The sequence below is a fragment of the Charadrius vociferus genome, unplaced genomic scaffold (assembly GCF_000708025.1).
Source record: "Charadrius vociferus isolate BGI_N301 unplaced genomic scaffold, ASM70802v2 scaffold206, whole genome shotgun sequence".
NCBI lineage: Eukaryota > Metazoa > Chordata > Aves > Charadriiformes > Charadriidae > Charadrius > Charadrius vociferus.
The window spans coordinates 2,051,087-2,064,343 of record NW_009649137.1 but is presented as its reverse complement, the minus strand read 5'-3'; the positions used below and the strand labels follow the sequence as shown (position 1 = coordinate 2,064,343).

At 46.6% G+C, this 13,257-nt stretch overlaps 1 protein-coding gene across 1 annotated transcript in view; it reads left to right on the top strand.

The window, feature by feature from the left end:
* BCOR (BCL6 corepressor) overlaps window positions 1-11,285 on the top strand; it is a 40,938-nt gene extending 29,653 nt beyond the window's left edge. The window contains exons 11-15 of the mRNA XM_009888369.1: window positions 57-223; window positions 7,176-7,321; window positions 8,534-8,611; window positions 8,821-8,971; window positions 10,164-11,285. Coding sequence (XP_009886671.1) covers window positions 57-223; window positions 7,176-7,321; window positions 8,534-8,611; window positions 8,821-8,971; window positions 10,164-10,458 — 837 coding nt within the window. The 3' untranslated portion in view covers window positions 10,459-11,285. The remainder of the gene's footprint in view (window positions 1-56; window positions 224-7,175; window positions 7,322-8,533; window positions 8,612-8,820; window positions 8,972-10,163) is intronic.
* Window positions 11,286-13,257: the final 1,972 nt, after the last annotated feature.

The following is a 13,257-nucleotide window of genomic DNA, read 5'->3' as shown; positions in this document are numbered from 1 at the left end:
GCGCGTCTCCGCAGCAAGAAATAACTTGATGTATCTGTTTTTCCTCCTATTTCCAGGAAGTGGTTCTGTATTGTTTGGAAAACAAGGTGTGTGATGTGAATCATCGTGACAACGCGGGTTACTGTGCCCTGCACGAGGCCTGTGCCAGAGGCTGGCTGAGCATCGTGCGGCATCTCCTCGAGTACGGGGCTGACGTCAACTGCAGCGCTCAGGATGGAACCAGGTTAGCAGCATCCCCGGCCCGGCATCAGGTGGTCACCACCACCGGGGCAGCGGTTTCTTTGGCCACGATGGTGGGAGAAAGCAATGCCTTCCCTCTCTACTTATTTATCCTCCCTTCACCACCACCCCACCCCCTGCCCCATCCTGCATGAAACCCCCAAAGCGGGTGAGGGTGCGTGACGTGTGGTGGCCTCCTTATTGCTGGTCCTTGGGCAGGAAAATGCAGGACTTGAGGAGAATGCAGGACTTGGTGACTTCCTCTGCTCTCGGGTTAATAAAGGGGTGGGGGCACACTTGTGACTTGAGTTCAGCATAATTTTTTTCTCTGGGATTTTTTTTTTTTTTTTAAGAGTTTGTGAAATTCCCAGCCGCAGGGCAGGAAGGAGTGATACTTGAGTTGCTGCCCTGCTCGTATGGGCTCCGGGTCCTTTGAATTGTGCCAAAAGAGTGGGCTTTGCCTTGTTAGCAGGGTTACTTTTAAGAGCACTTCAGACTTTTGCGGCGATGGGGTGTGCGAGTCCTGGATATGCTATATACAAATGTTGTTTTGCTGAACTGTTAAACTCTATCTGCTCATTTGATATTTTAGAGGTTTGTTTTATTTTTTTTTTCTCCCGAATTTGGCTTTTTTAGTTTCCTTCACAGAATAGTAGGGGTGCTTAGTTCCTGTGCTCGAAGAACAGATAGTGAGCTTTGCTTTTTCTTTGGTTTGCAGAGCTAGAATGCTGCTCTGCACCTTTTTAAACTTCTTGTGCATCTCCTAAAGTACCTCTTTGACCATCTCTGCGGCGCTGACCTTGGGATAACTTTTCCTCAGCATATGCAGAACATTATCCACTCTATGCATTTTGGGGACGGGGCGCTTTGTATTCTTCGAAGCTCCCCGCAGCTTGTTATCTGAAACGGTTTATCGCATTCGCTATCACCATCCAAATAGCCAGGGAGGTAAAAATTAGCATAACTAAGAGTCTGCCTCTTTTGTTTTTAAGCTCTTTATTTATTAACTTGGGAAGGGAGGAGTCGGGAAAACAAAAGTCCCAAGAGGGCCGGTTAGGATGGTCCATTAGAGGTTCATGATGGTGAGTTGTTACCGGCCCATCACGGCCCAAAGGAAACGTTTCTGGATGGCTGGATTGTCAAATTCCTTCTCCATCTCTCCCTTCTTTGTAAGAAGTCTCGGTTCTCTAGGCTGACAAACAGCCCTGCATTTTCTGCTGTCTCCAGCTTTATATATGTGACCTATGCAACAGCGGCCAGTTGCCATAAAAAGAATCCTAAATTATTTTTGTCTCACTTGCTGGAATAACCTATATAGAAAATTAACCCCAGGGAGTTTCTGACCAGTCTTAATCACCCGCCAGTTCAGAGTCCACCTTTGATTTCGATTCACAGATGGAGCTGATTTTCAAGGATGAAACTTGGCTTGTGTACCCTGAAAAGTTTTTTGGGGAAAATGGATTTTAGAAATGAACATGATAATGATCTGATCATAGCTGGCAATGTCAGAACTCGGCTTGCTTTTCTGATGGCAGACTTATTTTTTGTTTGAAAAGCTGACCAACAGGCAGCATGAATCCAAAATGCATTTAATACACAGATGAAGGAGGGTCTGGCTGCTCTGAGTTGGGCAGGACAGAGAGCAGAAGCTTCTGTAAGGAACTTCTTGATCGGTGTTATCCCCTGCCTTTTGGTAGGGCCAAGCTTCTGTGTCTCTGTAGAGTAAATCATGACATTCATAAGACGAATCCTGTTTCTCTATTGAAGCCTCAGTAAGTTTTCCTCCTTTTAAGTTTTAGGAGGAAAGAAGCGTCAGTCTTACTCAACCGTGTTCCTTTTTAAATTCAAATTCCTGAACATGGTCACCTCTTGGAAAAATACTAGATCTTAAAACAAACAAAAAAACCCCCCAAACAAACGCACCATCAAAGACTTCTCTCTTCCCCAGCTTTTTTAACTACACTGAATATACCTTATTGCCCCCTCTGCCACCTCACAAGCCCATGAGCCAAAGATATCTTCGGTCCTGCTGGAAGTTTGCAAGTCTCCAGACAGTAACAGTGGAAGTGTTTAGTTCTGTTCAGCCAGTTAACGTAAATCTGCAAAGAGGAGTGATGTAACTGCATGAGCTGTGATGTTACTGCATACGCTACGTTTGTTAGCGTGTCATCTTGGGGTGTCACTTGGATCCCAGCTGCCTGAAGCTCCGGTCTGCCTTACTTGCTGCCTGCTGCCTCTGTGGCCAGCTTTTTGGAGGACGCGCTCTGAAAAGTTGTGACAAGTGAGGGTATGGCTTCAGTCTGACCAAAATGTCCGTACGAATGTGAAGGATGTAGGAAAGTTCTGCCCAGTCTGTGCGCATCTCTCCTTTCAGTCCAGAAGTGCTGCAGGTGCTGGGATTGATGTGGTGGTTTTGCACGTGTGCCTTTTAAGTTTTGAAAGTGAAGCCAAGACCTGAGCCTCTTGCTTTGGTGTTACTTTTCATGCACCTACGTAGCCAGTCTGTCCTGAGTTCAGTAGATCAGGTGGGCTTTCACCCTCTGGTTCCTGGTACTTTCGGCAATCTTGGTGAAGCCAAAACCAAATGAAGTGCCCGACTGCTGTGGCAGGGCAAGGAGGTGACGGTGTGTCGGGGGTGTAGGTATGGTGCAGTCCTTCCCGTCAGCCACAGCTCAGCGCTGGGGCTCTGCCTGCACGCCTGCTGCTGCCTGCAGCGCACCGTGTCCCTCCGTCTGCCCTGTTCTCAGCACATGTCTGGCCAGGCTAAATATGGTGGGTCTTCTATGTTTTTTTTTTCCCTTAAACTCCACGCTGGTGGTGGTTCTCCAAATGCAGCGGCAGCAGACCCTGAATGCACAGCATTCTGCTGCTGAATTAGTGGCTAATCAAAGATTATTGTAGAACGGGGAGAGATCTTTAAGACCTGTCTCAGAGGTGCCACAGTCACTAAGGGCTCTTAATCGTCTTACCTATAAATAATAATAGACTGTACTTAAGAGGTGAGCGCTTTTCTTCCCCGACAGGACCCCAGTAAGTGCAGTAGCTCAACAAGAGGCGTTCGGTTACCAGTGCCTGACGTTAGCGAGGATGGTTGCCGGTGTCTTTGGCCTTATCTCCTTGTTCTTCTCCTCTTCCCTTCGCAGCGTGCCCTAGCTGAACCGGCCCTGCTTTAAAAACAAAGCTGCATGCTAAAAATACAGACATCTCCTGCCTGTTAGCGAGGCCTCTCCGTTGCTTCAGGAGTTCGCTCGCTAGATCCGCTCTCCGCAGCCAGTTTTGCTTTATCCTTCTCGCTGGCGGCTGATGAGCTCAGCCTTTTTTTTTATTTTTTATGGCTCTCTTCCTGCGTCCTTTCAGCTGGTCTTGGCAGAGCGGTACCCTCCAGCAGCTAATTGCGTTAAAGAAGAGGCAGCCGGTGTAGCTGCCCTCCTGCAACTTGTGCTGTGCCTCTTGCGCGGGGCAGCGGTGCATAACGGAGTGGATGGAAGTAAAAATAAAATGCCAAGATACACGGCATTGCTTCGGCGAGTTACGAGACCTCTTATTGCCGTGGGGAAGATGCTGATGGTGCCTGAAAGGCTGAGAGCAAACCCTGACTGGTCTAAATAGTTTATAATTTTGGTGGTAGAATGATAAACTCCCAGTGAAATGTTTCCCTGACTCTAGTAGCGGTAAAAATAGTAGGAAGAATTCGACAGAACACAAGAGAGGGTGGAGATGTGTGTCTCCTGTAGGGATATTGCAGCTCTCGAATGTCCCCAGATCCTTCTGGGGCCTTTCGAAGAGTTTGTTTTAGAAACAAGCTGTACTACTGTTAACTGTACCATTAGGGATAAGAGAGTGTTTATTTCCACGATGCTCAGGGCGGAAAAGATTATATGGGCAAAGCAGCCCAGGAGAGGACTCCCAGGGATCTTTTTTTCACATCTGAAGAAGTTGCCGACTCCAGCAGTCACTTTGCATCCTACAAAGAGGGTGGTTAAACTCTGCCAAGACTGAAAAATACTCCCTCCTCTGTTGGCCCTGGTGGGAGAAGCAAACGCATAGCTGTGCCTTTGCATGGTCCCGCTCGTGAGCTTGCCAAGAAGCTGTGCTAACCAGTAAAAGAGTCTGTCAGCGCTCTGTTATTGCCTTTTTTCCCCCTGCCTTATCTATGGGGAATCTCCTTTTTTTTTTCATCTCCCCACCAGTGTTTTCTTTCCTTCCTTTGCTTCCTTCTATTTATTGTTCTTCCTCCTTCTGCGCAGCTTTACTGCGCTTTTCCTTCCCCTTGCCTCTATAAAGTCCCCTCTTGTGCCTGGGGCACTCTCCCTGTGCTCCGGTCGGCAACAAAGACCCCTCTGCCTGCTCCGCTGCCTGCCCCGCTGCCTCTGCCCCTGTCTGCACCACCGCGCTGGGCTGGGTGACCCGTAGAAAGGGAGAGGGGGTCCCATTCCAGGGTTACAGCTCATGTACTGCTATTTTTCCTTCCTGGGGAATGCCCAGGCACCCTTTAATAAACTCGTCCGGGTGTCGTTAAATCGATTGAAACACTGGGCGGTGATTTAGATGCTGTTTTTAATAAGTTAAGGGATCATCTTGAATTCATTACTGCTTCAAAAGCCACTTAGGTAAGCCAGTGTAAAAAAAAAAAATGAAAAAGAAACAAACAAGAAAACCCACAAACCAATAAACCCACAACACTCTCCAACCCCCCTCCCCTCCCAAACCAGAAAATCCTAATTCTAAAATGAAATGGAAAACAGTTCAAAATTAAAGACTCCAGTAAAGTGAAGGAGTGGGGGAAGGAAAAAGCATCCCCAGCATTTGGCGGCAGCCGTAACTCTCATCTGTTCCCGGTGCCTGTTGCCAGACTTTCAGCCGGGGATGCTTCATGCCCAGTGGGGGACAGGAGGGTTTGCAGCAAGGCTGACCTTTCCCGCTGTAGATGCTCGGAGTGTCGTGACCCGACAACTCAGGCCTCAGATGCTTGCTGACAGCCAGTAACACCCGATACTTCTTCAGCCCCCGTGTCAGCCACCCTTGTTATTTGTTACCTCTTGGGTTGTATCGCCTGGGATGTTTCGCACCGGATCCTGGATGCGCTGGGTACTGCGTAGGCGTGAGATGCTGCGGCACATCCCTGCACGGAAGCACTGAGTCAGTAGGTGGAGGTGGGAGGGTGAGGCTCGCGGGGGACCCCGGGAACGCTGGGCTTCTCTGGCACCACGTGGCTCGAGAGCGTCAGATAGTTTTCAGTGTTACGTTAGAGACTTGCCTGAGAAATTGTGAAGGGGTAGCCTGACCCTTTGCAAGTGATCCTGGCGGACCTCTCTGGTTTTAAAATTTGAACGTGGCTTTCCAAAGAGCAGCGCGTCAGGCTTTGAAGGCGTGCAGGCGTTGTTCTCCCTGGTGCCCGGGGGTCTGAGGGGTGGCATGAGCTGGATTGAGGACTGCGCTCAGCAGCTTGAGGATCACCTGCTTGTTTGCTGTCTCGGTGGCCTGGGGCGTGCAGGAGGCAGGCAGCGTGGGATGAGCCCTCTCTCCATAGGGAATGAGCCTCAAACTCTCCAAGTGCACCTCCTCCTGTCGATATAGCGTGCATATGTCAAAACCAAAACTGCGTACAGCTTTCCAGCAAGATGGGGGCAAGCGAGAGCGCTTCACATGTGACAGATGTTAATCGCCCTAAATCACAGCCTACTGGAAAGTACGTGGAATAAACACACCTGGAACATATTTCTTTTTGAGATGGATCAGAGTCCCCCTCCCACCAGCAGTGCTATGTGATGGATGGGAAAACAGTGGTGTGCATACCTTCCTCTTCTGGCTGGTTTGATCTGCCCCGAGCCCCTATGGATGCCAGTCCATACCAAAGCAGTGGTGGCAGAGGGGACATTGCCGCACGTGGCATAAGGAGTGATGGGACGTGGCCTCCTTGCAGGAGGAAGTTTCAGCTAAAGTCCTTCCGTGCTTCTCTTGGCTTTTAATACATCTGTTTGAGAGCTTGAAAATCTTCTTGGGGGGCAGTGGTGTTGACGGCCTAAAGGAGGAGGCGGGTAGATAGAGTCGAGTTGAACTGCCACCATCGCTGGCCATTGAATTTGACTCCCCTTTCAATTCCCTGCTCATCACTCTCTAAGAAAAAGATGGGATTTTAACACATCTTCATTAGTCTGAAGGGTAATATGTTCTACTTCCAGACAACTCCCTGTTACATATAATCAATTTTAAAGGCAAAAGTTAATGCGATTTATAATTGGCGATAAGGAATTCTAAACCTGGAATTGCAGGCCTGTGTATTAATGAATAATCCTTCTGCAGGCTCACAAAAATCTATGTCTGAGCTTGTATAGATTGCTCATGCCGCGTAAAATGCGGTAATTTCTGGGTGGACTAAACTTAAAATAACATGTTTTTCTTTTCTCCAAGTAGAAGGGTTGAATTGTGCTGCAAATATATTCGCAAGTACTGTTTAAAGAGGATATCGCACGGAAGTTTAATTCCTAGCAAATTTTCACAACTTATTTCTGTGTACATAATTTAGGAGCTTTGGGTAACTGATTTCTGTGCTTGCCCAGAGGCAGGCTGAATGAGCCCTTACTCCACAACACGCTGTTAAATTGGCAGAGATTTGGAACGGTAGAGTGACTTGCAGCAAAATTATGTTTGTGAGGCTTCACGCAAACTCCTGCTTTCTGTTACAGCGGTGTAATTATTTTACTGGCCCTTGAAATATGTACGGCAACAAATAGACGTAACAGAAATATGTGCCCCGAGCAGTCTGACTGTGAAAAGACAGGAGGGGAGGGGATGATGTGCAAGTAAAACCGACAATAAGATGATTGGCAGCTGTATTAATAGTGTTATTTGCTATAAATAACTTTGATCTGCAGTCAGAAGTTTCTTGTCAAAAATATTTCCATAATACTATTGAGTCTAAATGTAACACCGTGATCTTTTCTGTTTCCCCCTAGACCAATCCATGACGCCGTCGAAAATGATCACTTGGAAATTGTCCGCCTGTTACTCTCTTATGGTGCTGATCCAACGCTTGCGACCTACTCTGGGAGGACCATCGTGAAAATGACCCACAGTGAGCTCATGGAGACCTTCCTCACAGGTCCGTGGCCATGTTGTCTTGGGGGCTTTGCTGGTTGTGGCAAATGGGGGGGGACAGGATGCTCCCTGGTGCCCCCCGCTAAGTTGCTGCTGCCTGGCGGGGGTGGCTCCATGCTGAGGAGCGTTGGGGTTGGCTGCCGTAGCTCCCTCTCTGCCTGCAAAAACCCAGCGGCTGCAGGTGGGAGCATAGCCACGCATGGGGGCTCCTTCTAATTGAAACTCTTAATAAGTCATAAGGATTATGCCACTATCAGATTTGGTAGGTAGGTAGGTAGGAGGTCAGCGGGCTGTTTCGGTGCCTTCAGTTTTCTGCTTGAAATGAAAATAAGAAACTCGCCAAATCGAATAGCTCTTTGTTAAATGTAGTCATGTTTTCCTGTGGTCTGGCTTTTTGTCCTTCTACTACTTGTCTTTTTGCAAGTTCTGCCTCATTTTACATCTGAAATGCTGTAAAACTATATTAAAGGCTCTTGTCTTTAAACATGTCTGAGTTCTAACAAGATTTTAGGATTTTTTTCTGTTAGTTTTGGGTAAAGACACTTGCATTCACAAATAATTTACCTCTGAAAATGCCTGCAGTGTTCACAGTCAATGAGTTTAAGTACTCATCCGCTTACCTGTTTAAATGGTGCAGTGTAGAAAGCAGGTAGGTGTATCAGGACTCCAGTAAAGTCCAGTAGCTCGGACTTCTTAGCATCTTGAATCCCAGTATCTTTTCATCAGCTCAACATGCGAATCTCCCAAATTACATCTGTAGAAAAGAATTGCATCTTCTGAACGTATCTGTGTGGAAAAACCTTTTCCATCGGTTTCTCTGGGGCCACTGTTTCACCTCTAAGTTGGTGTCCAGAGTAACTGTGCAGGCTACAAAGAGTGGTACACCCCGTCTTTCACAAAAATAAAATGCCACTCTCGGTTTCTGAAGCTTAAGGTTGGGTCTGTCCCTGGTACACCTTGGGTGGTTATTTGATGTGGTGGGTCATTATTTGATGTGATGGGAGACAGAGTGCAGGAGAAAAGCGAATTCCAGGAATTTTTGTGAGAATGCTGCGTACGTGCTGTTGTTTGTAGCGTGTGCCTCAGGAATACGGTGTGGGTTTTTTGATGGAAGGTATGGAGGATGCATAGTGAGACTGCATGACACACGGTCTGCTAAACTTGCCAGCTTTTTGTTCTCATCAGTATGTTTTTGTTGTTGTTTTTTCCTCTCCAGAGTATTTAACTGACCTGCAAGGTCGAAGTGTTGATGACCCTGGTTTGTACTGGGATTTCTATGGCAGCTCTGTGTGCGGTGAGCAAATGTTACCCTTTATTTCTTTGTATGCGGAGACTTTCAAAACATACGGCACGTGGGGGTGGGGGCTGTTTTGTTTTTATGGCGGAGGAAGCTAGGAAGGAAGCAAACTGATTTTATTTACAGATCACGTTATTGGAAGAAAAAGCAAGACCTGCAACAGTCTCTTCAATGCTGACTTGGCACCTTTATTCAATTTTATTTAGATCCGAAAGATGAATCTGGATTTGACATCTTGGCAAATCCTCCTGGCCCAGGTGACGAAGATGAAGATGGCTTTAGCGATGTGTTTGAATTTGAATTTTCAGATGAGCCTCCCTTGCCGTGTTACAACATACAAGTGTGTCTCTCTCAGGGGTAAGAACAAATACAGGGCTTGGGGTAAAAATAGCTGAGACCGATCTGCTTGGGATGGCAGCAGTTTGTGTCTGGGGGGAAATGCGTTTGCATTTATCTAACGTAAATGAGCTAGCATAACTGCCGGGCTTTTTAGAAATAAGCGAATAGGAGGTGAAGAGGGGGAAAGGCTGACTTGTCAGGGCTGTGTTTAGAGTGCCGTACTCCTGAGCTGAACGAATGATGTCTGAACATAGATTCCTTCCCTCATCCCAGGCAGGCATGTTGGTGTAACATCCCAAAATACAAGTGCTTCTAGCACTTACATTTGGATATCCTGTTTGTAAGGTGTTCTTAATTTTATTTAATGGGCTTTTCTGTTTTGCTGAGTGGACACGCTGTTGTGGATGATGAAACACCACCGTTACTGCTGTTCCAGACTTTGCGGCAAAACTGGTTTAAAGCCCTGAATCATATCAAACAAATAAACATCTTGCAGAAGATACTATGATACTTAATAATAAACAAAGACCTGGAAAATTTTGTCATCTGTTATATTCAAGATATAAATTAGCTTCATAAACAGCTAGCGTTTGTCACTTGCACCGGTTTTGATGACAGCCGTGGGAAAAATAGTTTTAAATATTAATCGTGCAGGAGTGCGGGTTTTAGCATGTTTTTATTATTTGGGTGGTGGATATAACTTAAATTCTCTGAAGTGGACAAATACAAAGATGGAATTGAAAAATTGTATTCTTAATCTGAGAAGAGCCCCTCTCTGTTGACCTGTGTTTAATGCTGGCATCTCTGGAAGTCAGAGGTGCTAAAATTTCTGATTATAACTCTAGGCCATCTCCTTACTTGCTAAATGGGGGTTGGGCTCAGCCAGGTGAACCTTTAACCGTGTGAGCAGCCGTCGGGATGGCCGCTGACCCACGTGTGCGCTCATGAGCCCTGGGTTTATAGGCTCCGGTGCCCCTGCGTGCGTGGTCCCCCTCCTTCCCCAAAGCTGCAGGCAGCGGTACTATGAGTAAATACGTATGCACCTGCACATCTGTTATATTCGACCCCCTGGGCAATGGTCTTGGTTTCAGGGGGGTTGTTTGTGGGGGTATGGTGGGGGAGGGTTTGTCACACAGCGGTACAGTGAAGAGTCAAGAAGCCCGTGACTTAATGTCGGTTGTTGGAGCCTCTTTCTCCTTCGCTTCCACAGACCACGAAACTGGCTTTTGCTCTCGGACGTGGTGAAGAGGCTAAAAATGTCATCTCGCATCTTCCGCTGCAACTTCCCCAATCTGGAAGTTGTCACCATCACGGAGGCAGAGTTTTACAAACAGACTTCCCTCAGCCAGTTGTTCTCTTGCGCTACGGACCTTGAAGCTTTTAACCCGGAGAGCAAAGAGCTGTTGGACTTGGTAGAGTTTACAAGCGAACTCAAGACTTTGCTCGGCTCCTCGCTTCACTGGTTGCATCCGCACGAGGACCCTCCCTTCGACATCCTCTGGTGAACCATCAGGCCATTTAATGTACAGTGCTCTATACAGTTACTTCTTTATGTATATGTGTTCAAATGCAATTGTTTCTGTAAAGAAAGGACACTATTAAATATGAAAATATCTTTCCTTTATATAAGAGATCTGAATTCCAGTTGGATGGATTTTGGAAGAATTTTTTTTTAACTTCAATCAGTTTTTACAAAATTGTTATATAATGTTTCTTTAAATGCACACAGGCTTTGGGATAAGTTTGTTATTACTCGGAACACATTTTTTTTTAAAAGAACACACCCACACATTGACTTTGTTTCATACAAAGCACTGATTACACAGAACATACTTTTTCTAGGTGATGTGATCAAAGTCGTGTGGCTTGTTTGGGAGATAGAATTCGGTAAGGCACTTGGTGATATTATTTTTGGTTTTTTGTTTACAGAATTACCTGCTTTGGCCAGGTAAGCACTATTGAATATAATTCAATAGTTTGTAATATAAATTAAACCATATCCATACGCATCAACTAATTGTAAGAACTTTTATATCCTAATTTAAAAGCTGTGAAATTTAGTTTTCACACATCAAACCGGATTGTTTATATATGTTTAAACATTTTATGCTCTTTATTTAAAGAAGACTTTGAACTATTTTTTCTGTACCTTGTAAAATATTGAAAAACTAACATATGTTGAAGTTGCTTGAAACTGTACATAAACTAAATTTTCTGAATTGTGTGTTTATGTTTGAGATCTGTGTTTTAACTTTGTAAGTAAATCTCCTGCCTTTGTATTTATATTTTACAAAAATTTTCTTAAAGGCAATAAAACTGTTGAGAAATGAAGAGGCTAAAGTGACTCCCATTAATTCCGTGCCTGGTTGCGAAATGAGCTCCGACTCATTAGTGTTTGTGAAAGGAGGCTCCGCGTGCGGTTCCCGAAGCGGAGCGGAGCTGGCACAGGTGCCAGCGAGCAGCTGATGAAATCTGAGGTAGAATCTGCATCGGCTTTCTAAATTCAACGCTACAAGAAAACATCGGGCGGGTGCCTTTTGTGGGACAGAGGTTTAAAAGCGGTATTCACGATTCTTTCTGCACCGCCTTTTAGTTAAAGAATTGTGAATAGGTTCAATTATTTTCCCTCCTTTGTCATCATTTTAAGTTGAATTGACTGAATTCTCTTTTCAGTGCTGCCTGCAAAAGGGAGGAAAATAGTACCAGGGTAAATGCTTTAGTTTTAATGTGGAGCATTAAAGCTATGAGCGCACTTTGGGGGGATCTATAGGGACAGTGATCAAAATGCCACTTTTACACAGCTTGGGACCTTGCATCTAAGAGGCTGGGCTCCCTGGGCTTGGGCAGGCCCTCTCTTAAGGGTCTGGGTCTGCCCTTCCCCTTTTGGACAGAAGTTTTTGCTGTGAACCCAAACTCTTTACATATTGCTTTGGGGCAGTTTTTCACACTAGTATGTCCTGTGGTAGCCAAACGCTTCAGCTGAGATGTTCGAATCGTGCTGCTCTTCTGATGATGGCCGGGACACCCACCACAAAGGTCTCCAGCAGAGCACATGGTCCATCTGAGAAAAGCATCTGGGAAAAAGTTTCTCCCTCTGGAGCAGTGAGGCTCAGAAGTTTTGATTAATGGACAGTATACTGCAGGTTAAACCTTTGCTCTTGGGGGAGCTTAAGAAAGGGTGTGAATTACCCTCATCCTGAAGGTAAGGGAGAATGATGCCTTATTCCTGAAGGTGCCCCAGAGGGAAAGATGCAGAGCTGATGCCTCTCGTGTGTTGCATTTGAGTCTTTTGCCAAATGTTTGTGCTGCGTGGCTTGCAGTGGGACTGCTTCTGGGGGTAAGGTGGTTTTGTAGCCGAGCCAAGAGGCAAGAGAGGGGTCCAGCAGCTGTCTGCTGCTGGCAGCTGAAATCCCGTCTGCCCACAGGACAGGGAATTTTTAGTCCTAATACAACAACCAACATCTTTCTCCAGACTTTGGATAAGGATGATGGTGGTGTCTCCTGCACGGCTTACATGCACACCCTGGGTTTTCTTTTAAGCCAGCCCCTTTAAGCTCTGCAAGGAACTGAAAGACAGACGTCCCTGTTCTCCAGGGCCGGCTGCTTTCACCCCCTGCTTTTCCTGGGAAACAGAAGTGGGCCAGAAAAACTAAAGCGAGGGAGAACATTAAAAAAGCAATTGTTACAGCCACCTTTATCTGATCAGCTGCGTAATGCGCTTGGATGGTTTGAGCTGAGCATAAATCAGCTTCGTACCGCTTCCAGGGGTGCGTGGCAGACACCTCACTTCTCACCGTGCCCTGCAGGCAAGCAGAAGATTGACGAGACGTGGCTTCCTCTTTTGGCCAGCTCCTCCTCAAACGATCTCGGGCACGTGCTCTCTGCACATCTCCGCTTAGTCAGCTTTCCCACTGCCTCCACCAAGTACAGTTGGGCCTTCTCCATGCTGGCGCTTGCATCCCTGCTCAAATACAGTAACGGCCTCATGTTGCTGCAATGCGAGCGTGTGCCTGCCCCAGCGCCTGCCTGCGCTCCAAACATCGGGCCGTGGTGGGGAACACCTGATCGCAGTGCTGTCCCTTGACATAACGCAACCATTTTATCTTCTGGGAGTTACTTTTTTGAAGAGACTTCGAGAGAGCACGGAGGGCACTCAGCGAAGGAGGAGGGCGGCATCCCGTCCTGCTGGGCGCACAAGGATGGCTTGGCTGTCCCTATTGTGAGCAGTTTGGGAAGAGATTGTCGCAGGAGAGGCTGGCTGCATGCATAGTTTTGCAGTAGGCAAGCCCAGGGGATAGTTACCT